At 44.1% G+C, this 12,733-nt stretch overlaps 1 protein-coding gene across 3 annotated transcripts in view; it reads left to right on the forward strand.

Annotated features, from left to right (window-relative positions):
- Positions 1–1,521: 1,521 nt before the first annotated feature.
- Positions 1,522–12,733, forward strand: part of SETD2 (SET domain containing 2, histone lysine methyltransferase) — a 1,465,157-nt gene continuing 1,453,945 nt past the window's right edge. Inside the window, exons 1-2 of one of the 3 annotated variants that reach the window (XM_069645791.1) lie at positions 1,522–2,102; positions 2,833–2,960. In XM_069645791.1, coding sequence (XP_069501892.1) covers positions 2,923–2,960 — 38 coding nt within the window. In that variant the 5' untranslated portion in view covers positions 1,522–2,102; positions 2,833–2,922. Of the gene's footprint in view, positions 2,961–12,733 lie in introns of all 3 variants that reach the window. The other 2 variants (XM_069645792.1, XM_069645793.1) reach the window with 2 other exon arrangements.

Here is a 12,733-nt window from a genome sequence, read left to right on the forward strand (position 1 = left end):
AAGCACTGGAGGTCCCAGAACTCAAAGAAGACGAGGACTGTGATGAGGAGGAAGAAGATGCAACCACCTTCTTGGACCTCTGCCGATGCTAAGGCTTCAGGACTAAGTTTTTGACCCTTCTATCAGAGGCACCACTCTTCTTCCCAGGCCTCCTCCTCTTGCGTCCCTGGACAAGGCGGCAGGGCACAAACGTAAGTACTGGGATGAGGAAGAGAAGGACTAGGAGTAATGAGGAATACCGCTAAGTAACCTAGGCATGTACTGTTTTTCCAAGGTTCTTTTGCATTTGAAAACCTAAAAGTACACCATGCCAACACATTTTATTAAGACGTGTAGGCAGTGCTCCAGATAAGATCTTGAAGTGGAGGTATTTTACTCATTTTTGAAAGTTGGTAGTAAAATGATTTTTTTTAGGGAGTACAAATTAAGTCCAATTCCCAATGGGAGTATTTTAAAAACAAGTAAAAATGTTTTAATTAGAAAATGAAAATGTTTTTGTAATAATTATTCCTTTGCACCTAGTTATTCATGCACATTAAAAAAGATGCATATTTACTTCTTCCAATCAGCGGGCAATAATAGTTGTTTCTTCTTGTGGTACTATGTGTACCACTGGTCCAAACATATCCATGGAGCTGTGTGGGTCAAAGCAGGGGCAGAAGGCTCTGTGTGTCCGTTTCCTATTTTTAGTTTTACTCCCGATTTGTATTTTTTGGGAGTATTGGCCTATTTATAGGGAGCAAAAGTGGCCGATACACCCCTTATCTGTAGGGCTGAATCTATGAATATTTTCGCAGCCGTAGGTGAGAGGACACCCAAACTTCATTTCGAAATGGGTCCCTTTGTATCTTCAGCCACTATCACCTATTCCCCTGCAGTTTTGGTCCCGCATTTAACAGCAGCACATTTTACTGTATTTTTAAGGGGTTAGCAGGAGAGAAAATTGGTGCTTAGGAATAAGTGGTGGAAGAAGGGAGGCAGTGGAGGGCTTTTCCCCCATAAAAATACGGACAAACTGCGGCGAAATGTCAGATTCCTTTTTTTCACCGGAAAGGAACGTTAACATAACGTGAATGAAAAAAAGTTTTTTCAATTCATTTGAAATGTCTTTTAAGATAAACATGACCATAACGTCCGTTTAACCCAACGTTTTTTTTCTTCACTGAATATACATTACGGTATAGTTAACGTTTAACTTTATACATTCTGAAATATCAATGTTATACCGCTGCTACTTTTTAACGTACCTGTCGTCTCTGGAGTTGGACTACCTTTGATAATCCAAAAATAACTGAACATGTTACTAAAACGAGTTGCTGAACGGTACACGGTAACTGCGTGGATCTCTCCTAGGCTCTGCAGGCTCGAAGCTGTTTGGTTTTCCCGGGCACGGCGCCGTCGGTTGCAGTGTCCCCGCTGCTCTGTTTATCTTGGTTTCCACGCAGGAAGTAGACGAGTTTTACAATATCCGTTTGTGTGTACTACAGTAGGGGGAGGAGGAGGAGGAGGAGGAGGAGAAGAAGAGGAAGGTTCCCCTCTCTGCTGAGGAAAAACTAAAGCTGCAGGAAAAAGAGAGTCCTCTAGGAACAACCCGGGCGTTTAGTGACGGGGACGGCTTGCTGCTCTACAAAACACGAGGATTTTTAACCTGGAACAGGGCCGCTGAAAGGGGGATTATTTGATCGTGGATCTGACGGTGCCGAAAGGGGTTTTTTTTTTGCAAAAGGAAACAGGCCGCGGCCTACACGGAGACGGTGATCGAGTGCCGGGGCAGTCCGTCTTCCTCTTCCTTTCACCGGTTCGCAGCAACAGGGGAATGGCTTGAAAACAGTCTACGTACCGGAGGGTCTTCTTTTGGTTCAAAAGTATGTTTAAGAAACCGTGATCGCAGAAAGGCAAAGGCACGGGGAGCCCTGCCAGCACGAAAGGGGCTACTCCATAAGATCCGTTGATCGTCTCTGGAGCACAGTGGAACCGCTGCAATTTATGCATTCTGCTTTTTTTTCTTCTGTGAAGACCTTTCTCTGCCCCCAACTTGACCCTGTGGAATCCAGAAAAGGAGGAAGGGTGACCGTTGCATTATCAAGGATATCCTGTCGTGGGTGAAGAGGGGTCTTCTTTTCGCACTTCTCCTTTCTCTTGTGTCTTTACTTGTTTTATGTGAACTTCGTTTAACCATGTTTTGCTTTTGGTTAAACGATTCCCCAGTGTGTTGCAGCTTACCTCCCACCGTTTGTGTTTTGTTGACCACATGCCTGCATGTAATTGACTGATCTTGGTGTGTGCTTGTGCAGTGTGTTTACGTGAGCCCATCCGTGTGTTGCCTTGCTGGGTGTACTTGTATCTGTGGCTATGGCCATCGTGTATGTGTGTCACTTTTGTGATGACTGCTTCTTTACCTTTCATAAGTGCAGTGCTGCCCACATCCAAGTATATAGCTTATGTTAATGGCACACTGTTTACGTTTGCCCCCCTTCCAGTCGGTGTACCTACCCTCTCTTAATTATTATCCATATTCCCGTTAAGTACTGACCATGCATGTGTGCTGGTACTGTTATTGACCCAGTGTGCCTGTAACTTCTACGGTAATAGTATGCCGAGTAGGTCCACCCGCACGTGGGCACTTAAAAACAGTTGTCCTATCTTCTGTATTTCTTAATCGTAGCCCACCCTGTAGTTGTTGTGACCCTTTCCCTCGTGTGCCGCTTTTGGTGACTGCCGCCTGTGTGTGTAGCAGCTAATTGTGTCCCCCTAAGTGTGCAGCTGTAAATAGTGGCCCTCTTCCTTTCATACATATGTTAATAGTGGCTCTGTCTCCTGTGCTGTGTGTAGCGCCTCTGCTTTCACGCCTTCCTCTTCCATGCTGGATGTGTCTGAACTCCAGGAAGCAGCAGCTTCTCCTCCTCTTCGCAGCCTCTGAACATGGGGGACGACTACTACGACCCTGAGCACCCTATCGAGTAAGTATCAAAGCCAACCTGTCCCTTAACGACTTTTCCTCCATTAGGGGTTGAGGGACTGCATTTAGTTGGGTCTCATCCTCTTCAAAGATCATTTATTAGACTGGTCAGATGTATTATCTGGAGCTAACTTGTGGGTCATTTATGCAAGCTGTGCGCCCGATTTTTTTTCTTTTACCAATAACTTGCCTCCGTTTTGTTTGTAATAACTGAACACTGCTATTTGAAGATGGGGGGTCGGTTGAAACTTGGCGATTCTTCTGCTAATAAAATCCATCTCAGATTTAAATTGACGTACGTTTTTCGAAGCGGTGGAGCGAGTTGAGTGTGGGCCGGCTTTAACTCTAAGAACATGTTTTTCGGTTTGTACACCGTGTTTGGGAGAGAGCGTGGCTGTTTTGTCGCCTTTTCTGGTGCGATATAGAGACCCCGCTTTTACTCAAATGGGCTTCGCGAATGTAAAGAAAATACATTTGCTATCTGAGCTCTTTTGCACCCTTCCTTTAGGGAGGGTGGGGGCAAGATATAGCCTCGTTTTGACTCCTGCATCCGAAACGTACATAAGCATGTGTTTGTTTTCCATTTTACGTGCACCCGCACGCTCTCCTTCCCTGTCCTGCGTCGCCTGAGACACGCGGCCTGCGCTAGCATTGCTTGTGCCGGGGATCCCCGGCTTCGCGTCAGCGTCCTGCCGGGGAAAGACCTCTCCGCGGCAGTGTCAGCCGGGGGTTCAATTGTACGTACATGTCCTGCTACCCCATGAGTATCGGCGGCCCTTTAAGCAATAGCAGGGTTTGTGAGGAAAGGGGGGGGGGGTAATAGTTTTTTGGGGTAAATAAATACGTCTTTGTCTATGTAGTACACAGTATGAAATGTTTGCTTGTCGGAATTTCTACGTCCACCATGCCCGCCACGAAGGGGTGGAATTGAGAGTGCTGATGACATGAGGCCACTTGGTGGTAAGGCGGTACATGCACGCTCAGTGACGGAAATAGACGGGCATACCCCTTCTGTTTTATGGGGAGGGCAAACTCATTGGAAGGGAAGGCACCCCAGCAACCTATCATCTAAGTGAAGTAAGGTTGTGTGTGTGTGTGTGTGTGTGTGTGTGTGTGTGTGTTTTTTAAAAAACATTTTTTTTAACCAATTTAAGGTTTGAAAACAATGTTAGACATGACATGACAAACTTAATGTTGCTGAAGACTGAGTGTGTCCTCAGAACGTGAATCTGAATCCTGTTTTTGGCCTTCTGTCCGAGTATTTGGGCCCATTCCCGACATCTCTGGGATAGACCAGGTTATCTTGCTTATCCACATTACTGAGCACGGATACACTGAGATTTTGCTTTCTGTTAATCCCTACAGCTTCGTAAATCTACTTTACAACGTTTCGCATGAATGTAGATGGACCTTGCATAACAATGGCCTGTTTGGTACAAGGTCGTACTATTAGGGGGTGTATAACCCATCTAATCTAGCAGAGGGCTACGGTCATTAGTCTATGAACTATTTAATCGATTTATAAAAAAGTTCAGATGGCGTCAATTAGATAGGTTCTCGTGTATGTCAGCGAGTTGAATTTACATGAAGATTAATGGCACACGCGCACAGGGTTGAGTTTAGGCGAGGGGTTGCTGTGAGGGTCCTACCCAGTGAATACTCCAATCCCCCATCCAATGAGCGAGACTGCTGCTCTAAATTCTCCAGCTTGTGGACAGTGAGAATGGGAGTCCCTGCCTTTAGACTATTTCATGTTCTAACTGATTTCATGTGGCGATAAATTGAGCGTTTTCATCTTTCTGGTTGACTGTGGTAAAGGGTCTGATGAACGCAGTTATGTTGATTCTCATTAATCTCTGCACGAGCCAGATGAGTGATTAATTGTATAGGTGTCATTCAGTATGCACGTATAGTCAACATTGTATCCCCTTTGCCATACTCACTCCCTGCAGGTTTATCTAACTAAACGTCTTGAATCTGGCTCCATGGCATGCCTGGTGCTGATTAAACTAAATTAACCTTGACAGAACTCGCATCTGTAGCTCTATCTCCTAGCCCTTTAAGCCAGCAGGTATAACACTTTTGCATAGCTGGCATTCAATACATCTTGAACTCTCATCTCGATAAAATCCACAGCAGTGTCTAACAGCCAGATAAAACCATATTGCCACTTTGGTGCTTCTGGCCGGTACTCGTTGACTGCTTGTTCTGCCGTTGAATTTGATGATTGTGCCTGGTTTTAGTCAACCTGCAAATACCAGGTGCAACCTATCCATATCATTCAATCCATTGGGAGTCCGAATATCCATGCAGTGTTTTCGCATGGGTTTGAGTATCTGCACCTCCTTTACAGACTCACTCCATGCCGCAAAGCATGAACTGTGCAGACATTTTTCAGACCATTATTATGTCACTAATAATAAGACGTACACCCCCCCCCCTCCCCCCACTTTTTTTGTTTTTTTGTTCCTGGTGCCTTTGTGAAGTTGAACCATGGTTTTTTTCTGAGCGTGGTGTTAATCGATACAGTCCACGTGTACAGGCCCGACTATAGTTGGATTTCATATAAAAAGTGGGGCGGGTTTCAAGCATATTTATAAGTGATTTTACATTCTTCTTCTCCGTCATTAGAAGGCGGGAAGTGCTTAATTCCCTCCCACCCTAATGCCATACCATTTTAACACTATGCTTCAGAGCTTTTGTCTGGTATTCAGCTTCAATTACATTTATTTGTTATTTCGTTTATAGGTCAATATCTCATTCTCCATGTAATTGGGAGCTGTTTTTCACTCAAGTGATCTGTTCAAATTTTATTTACTATGTCTATTTTTGTAAAAATACATACTTGACCACACTATCAGCCAACATAATGATTCAGAAAAGGTTAGATGAGCATGATATTCAGATGAGGGAATTAAGTTGGCATGGCAACTGGACATTGCTTGTAGCACGTATTGGGTGTTGCACATATATTCTTGGTTTTGTGTGTTTCCGTTTTGATTACAAATTTAAAGTCATTTTACTAAACGCGTGCCAATAAAGAGTTGACGTTATGTTAAGTCTTTTATACTGTATTAGTCTTTTATACTGTAGTTGAATTACGGTGTCGAGACGTTGACCGATAAATAAAGGGGCATTGTGACCAAGCCCGGGATACCAAGATGGGTGTCGAGTATCAAGGCTAAACATAATAGAAACACGAATACTGAAGTAATAAGATACATTTCGACACAATGGGATGTATGTTGTGTAATGTTGGAAAAATGTTCTTGATGAAAGGAAAGGAACACGTGATTTTTTACCGGGACAAGGATTTTTCCAGTCAATACCATTTAGTTCTTTCAGGAGAAGTGTTTTGACAGTCAAAGAATCATGAATGTGTGATGGACACAAGATGTGCTCGGACGTCCTCTTGTATGTTTGCTAGTTTTGTCAGGTAGCATTCATGTCATCTACTACTTTCTCTCCCTCCTTCCCCCCCACTCTACTAGTGTTGATTACATCTTGTGGAAGGGTGTGGTAATATGTGGTGGTGGTTTGGAATCTGTTTTTAGCCATGCAATCCTAATGTATTGGTTCTTTTCGAAGTGCTTTTTTAAATTGCTCAGCAGTTGGCAGCGGACGTGCAGTGTGGGTTGTGAAGCCTACTGGAGTGATTCCAGATCAGATGATTGGTAGCCTTGTTGATCCCGCCCCAACTGTGACAGGAAAGGTTTAAAAGCAGAGTTAGACATGCTTTTTCGCGCTTGCTTTTCGAAGAGCTTTTTCAAGTGCTCGGCAGTTGGCAGTTTGTGAGTGTCGTGTGGGGGGGTCTGTCCTTTCACATTACTGGGCTAGTACAAGAGCGGCACTCTCTTTAAATGCCCAATAAAGGGTGCAGAAGGAATTACAATCTGCATGCAAATAAACAAAAAAATGCCTAACCAACACATTACCGTGCCTGGAGGTGGGTGGGGTGGGTTGAAGTAAACTTTGAGTTCCCATCTAGCCAGGTGCAGACTTAGCCCCATATACTGCAGCTTGGTGAAAACACTACTTTCCTGCGTCACTAAACAGTCATAGGAAGCTGACGGTTAAGCCGGACCCACCGGATGCAGGAGTACAAGGGGCTTCTGCATGCACGTCTGTGGAAATAGACAATGGCTCCCTCCTTAACCTGTGCTTCTCGTTACAATCGGAGGTTCAACAGTTGTCAAGAAAATTGGTGTGAAGGAGGATTGTGCCACGCGTGTCGAGATGGATGTTATCCATGATGATGCCCCTCTCCACACCCAAAGAATTTCCGGCTCCCCGAGATTAACAGGCTTTACTGATGAAATGCCCATTGTGGTGTCTGGGGGCGCAGGTCGAAAAGAAGTGGTGGAGGGGTTCAATTAATCTGGAAAGAAGCGCAGAAACTTCTGTGCATAAAGAGGCAACCAGTTTTGCCCTAAACATTTTGATTGGAGCTATGCAATTATATATTGAATGAGTCACAAAGACACACAAATCTACTTGACCAGTTGTATACATCCTTAAAGCCTGCTACAGTATCGAAGTGGAAAATATGCCTGAAATATTTGATTGGAGGCTGAGGGTGTGGGCATTATTCCACTGCATGATTTGGAACTAACCAGGGGAAATCACTTGGTATCGATTATGGTAGAGTTACCAAGCGAGCCAGGCAAACCTGGATTAGAAGAGGAGTCTGCATGGAATTCTGTGCATTCTAGAAAATCTCCGCAAAAAATGGAGAAAGCAAATACTGCGAATTGTGAGGACGACGAACTTCGAGGTCCAATTGCCAAAGAAGGTGTGAACACAAAACTGCCCGTAAACTTACAAGAGCTAATAATGAAAGTGGCAATTTGACTAATTGGTTACTCAGCTGTGAGCAGAAAAGCAATGCTGATAGAGCCAGGCCTGGTATTTCTGCTTTGAAATCTAAAGATCCCAAAACAGTACCCGCTGCATCAGATATGGGCTGTTTGACATAAAAAAAACTTGACCTACTGCCGATTTGACTTAAGTTTTTATATATTTATTTTTGGACCTGTGGAGGGATTCCTCCCCCCTCCCCCCTCAGCCCCCCACCTCGCCTCAACTTATTCCCTTACACCACAACTATTTTTTTTTTAATTGCAGTCTACCATTTGACCTACCGAATTGGGGCAAAAAGATGCGGTCAGATTCCCATTAGGTCTAATTGGACAATACCGCTGCATCTGCTGTGGAGCACTCTTGACAGACACTCATTAGATGTAGCTGATTTTGTTCGCTTGGACAACGCAAATGTGAAAGTAGCTACTAAAGAAAGTGTCTTGCCTCCCCCAGGCACTAATCAGATTATCCCCCACTTCATTCAAAATTACCCACTTCAATCACAGTGACTATATTTGATACCAATAATCCGCCTATAAACCGGGGGCGTGTGCTGCAGTTATTTAAGTACCTACCTGAGTGTTAGGGTAATGACTTTGATAAACAACATTTTAACAGTTGGGTGGTTATACTGCAGCAGTTGGAGTCTACTGTTTAGTTTCTGAAATTGTTAGCTTGGTTCGACGCCCTGCCTCTTCAGTTTTGAAATGGGGATTTGACATTGATCAAACAGCTGATTTAAAGCAAAAGCTTGGTGCCTCGGGGACGGTGGGTAAGGAGCAACGTTTAACCTGCCCAGAAGTACAGCATCAATTACACAAAATAATACTGAAGAATCCTGGGGAGAGCCCTGGTGGGGACTTGGCTATTAAACATTGGGAATGGCTTTTGTCTTTCCTACCTCTGCCAGTGCAGAAGTTTCTATAAAATCTTGGACATGCAAGGTCTCTCTCACCTGTTTGCTGATAATTGGTCTAATAGCCTGTTTGTCTGGCCGATGTAATATTATTACAGGAAACCTGGTTGATGGGTGAAGTAGTATTTGATGGTTAGTCATGTTTAAGAAGGCCGGCCAAAAGAGGGGGGCGTAGGGGCTGCCCTTTTGGAGGCTTGCTTACTCTATGCTGTAATAGATCTAGGTCTTAAGGAGTGCAAACAGATATTGACAATTCTAATGTTTTAATCGCTGAGGTGGAGCTTGGTAAAAAGCCTGCTAGTGAATATCTATGATCCATGCAGTGGTGGTAGCACTGAGGCATCCCAATTGACCATCTGAGGCTCTTGTCCCTATACTAGCAAGTAATCCTGACGCTAATCTCGTAATCTGCGGTTATCTGGATGCATTAACTGTATTATGTCAAAGGGGGGGTGCAATTCCTTTCAATGCATCTGGTGGTAGAATTGCAAAATGAACCGGGATGGCCGGTTCCTGGGTGGAGTTTTCATGACCTTGGGCTGAACATGTTGAATCCTTCTACTACTAATGGAGACATGCTGCCAGCCATCACGTGGCGAAACTGGGGCAAGTCCTCTATCTATTTTATCTATATGGGAGTGACTTATTGTGGGCTGTGGTACAGTCAATGGCCTCGCAATTCTCGGATTGTAGCAATTATGCCATCCTAACAGTACTTTTGAGTCCGAGAAGTAGGGAAAAAGTAGGTAGTGTGTAGGTAAACAGTTTAAATCGAGTTGGGTCGACAGATGGAAACCTGAAGGCTATTGGTACAAGTTATGTGTAAAATTGTGTGTGTATGTATATATATATATATATATATATATATATATATATATTCACCCTCTCTGCCTGTGGTATTCCCCAGGGGTCTAACCTCTCGCACTGGTTTTTCAATCGATACCTGGCAACTCTCACCTACTGCATTTCCATTTTCTGCTCAAACTTCCAGTGCTATGCTGATGACACCCAACTCATTTTCAGGCTACCCTTGGGCTCCTCCTCTCCTCCTCCTCCTCCTCTCCTCCTCCTCCTCTCCTCCTCCTCTCCTCCTCCTCTCATCTGACTGCATAATCGCCCTTCAAAATTGGGGTGCCGCCAACGATCTTTGTCTAAATGCCAACAAGGCTTCAGATCCTCCTCATTGGTACACCACCACCATCCTTTTCACCTCACTCTCTGGTTGACCTCCCTTGGCCCTCCTCCTAGCCCTACCTGCGAGGCTAAGAATCTCAGGGTCATCTTTGACTCCACACTTTCCTTCTCCCCACACATCTGACGTCTCTAAAAAGTCAAACTTCTTACTGCACCTCCTTGGAGGCACTCTGCATTTCCTCTCCTTCCCCCCAGAAGCTCACTGTCTCCTAGGCTCTAGTTCTCTAGGTTGAACTACTGTAACAGCCTCTTTCTAAATCTACCTGCCTCCACTCTCTGCCCTTTACAAATAATCCAGAACAGGACTGCAACACTTTGCCTCGAGCCCTGGGATCGTATCTCTACAGCTCTGAAATCCCTTCATTGGCTCCCAGTGGATGCAAGGATTGCATTTAAAACCATCTGCATTGTCCACAGGGCTTTCTGGGGCCTTGGTCCAACATAACTTCAACTATTCCTCCGTAAATACCTCCCCTCTCGAGCCCTTGCTCCTCTATTTCTACCTCCCTCGGGGTTGGTCGCTTTTCAAAGAAACGAACTGGGGGAAGATCTGTCTTCAGCTGGGGCCTCCCTTTGGAACAGCCTCCTGACTGCCGGTGCTTCCGGAACCGGAGATGGTTCTCAAGACTTTCCTCTTCGCTTCTGCCTTTGCCACTCTTCTTCCCGGCTGATCGGCTTCTCTCTCTCGGCACTGTGCACCTGGACAACCTCGGGCCCAGGTACCTACTCACCCAGCCTCTGGGCCACCCCTGGCACTGGGATCTGTACCCATACAGTCCCCCATCCTTCTGACTAATTATGCACTTGTCGGCTGCACAACCATTTTTCACTGCATTTCTTTATTTATTTCACTTATTATTTATTCTGTTCTCTCCTCTGTTCCGCATTTTCCACTTCTCCCCCTTCCACGCACTTCCCCCATTTTTCCCTTTTCCATGCACATTCTTAATTTCACTGGGCTTAGTAAGATTGTTGTTTTTGTTCTCCTCTGTTCCCCTCCCTTTGCTTGGTCGCGCTCTAAAACACTTGTGTATGAGAGTGATATAAATAAAATATCATATATGTGATTGTGGACTGGATATGCTATACAACGTCTAAATTCCTAATCGTAGGTCTTTTTAATGCTGGTGAAGAAGCACACACTTCCCTTGATAAAATGATTTAAATATGCCCTTACAACAAGAAGTAAGGAAAGGTAATACCCTGGTGATCGACCCTTTGGCAAAACATATGGAGATAAAGCATTTAAAATCTGCTATAGTAATTGGCTGAAACGATGCCATTAGTCGGTGGCAAATAAATCTTGGCAAGAACTATATTCAGTTATTAGGAAGGGCAATAGTAAGAAGATGTGGGGTATTTTTAGTATTAGGTGAAAACGTAACACTAATGCCTTGGCATGTTGTATAGACAGTAATACTTGGGAGACCTTTTGGCATAAGTTCAAGGCTTCAGTCCCCACGAAATCGATGCATACAGGCACACTGAATCTTTAATTTTAATAAAGATTGTATAGCACGGATAATAAAGGGAGTTAAGACGTCTCGCGCCCCAGTCCCAGATGGGATTTCAAACATGGTTATGCAAGCAAACCCTAATTTATGGGCTGATATTTTCCTTGCCCTATATTAACCAGGTGGTGAAGAGTAGTAGTGTACCCAGTTCATGGAAACCGTTGCACCTTATTCTGGTGTTTAAGAAGGGGATTAGAGGGGATCCCTTGAATTAGACTACTCTCACTGTTGGACGGTTCTAGTAAAATCTTTGCTACATGTTTATTGGATAGTGTAAATGATTGGATTGCGGACAACCAGGCTCTGAGTCGTTATTAGACTGGATATCCAAGGGGGTTGTCCGCAGTCCATAATATTTGCATAGTGCATACTTTGATGCAACAAGCAAGTTGGGTCTGCTTCTCCTCTGTTCTATTGATTGACTTTGCCTCAGCATTTGAAGTGACTGTACTAAATTATGGGCAAAATTGAGAGGTTCCGAATGCCAGGGAGCTCTCTTCATGCTTGTCAATTGCTACATGATGAGAACGTGGCGCAAGTTAGATTGACTGGCTTTGATGAACTCTCAGCCACGGTTACCATTGACGGGGGCGTTAAACAAGGCTGTGTGCTCGCACCTGTTATTTTTAATTTATTTATGGCAGATGTTGGTTGACTCTTTTGCAGACGCAGGTAATTTTCCTCCACGATTGGGTCATTTTAAGATCTCCTGTCTCACATATGCAGATCTTGCTATTTTTGATATTACCTGGATCGGGATCTGCAGAAGTGCCCAAGCCCTAATGGACTACGTTGAGGCAAAAGGATTGGAGAGGAAAGTGTCAAAGCTTAATGTGGTTTGGCAAGTAAAAATAATATGGCTATAAAAGGTGGACAAAGGAGTAAGGTCGCTACCTGGGATATGAAACTGGCCCACTGAAAGCTGAATTTGAGCTTTTAAAAAAGCATTGTTCTAAAGCTGTGGCAACTGTGCTTTGTATTACTATCGAGACTGGATACTGCAGTACTACTAATTTCACTTTAGAGACAAAAACTGGTTTCCAGGATAGCATTGAGCATTGAAACGTTCTTAATGAAGATTGTGATGGCGCGGCAAACATTGCTGACTGTCTTTTTGACAGGGGATATTTGAGGTCTCCAATGCTACTCCAAAGCAGTGAGACTACAACTTGGTTTGACATCTTTGACCACTTTGGTTAAAATTAAAAGTGGAAATTGTTCATTAAAAAAAAGTGTTCAGAGTATAATACTTTATTATTACTATTAAAAGACGAAATTGTGAATATGGCT

Source organism: Ambystoma mexicanum, chromosome 2p (genome assembly GCF_040938575.1).
Source record: "Ambystoma mexicanum isolate Mex_15411 chromosome 2p, UKY_AmexF1_1, whole genome shotgun sequence".
In the NCBI taxonomy this organism is placed as follows: domain Eukaryota; kingdom Metazoa; phylum Chordata; class Amphibia; order Caudata; family Ambystomatidae; genus Ambystoma; species Ambystoma mexicanum.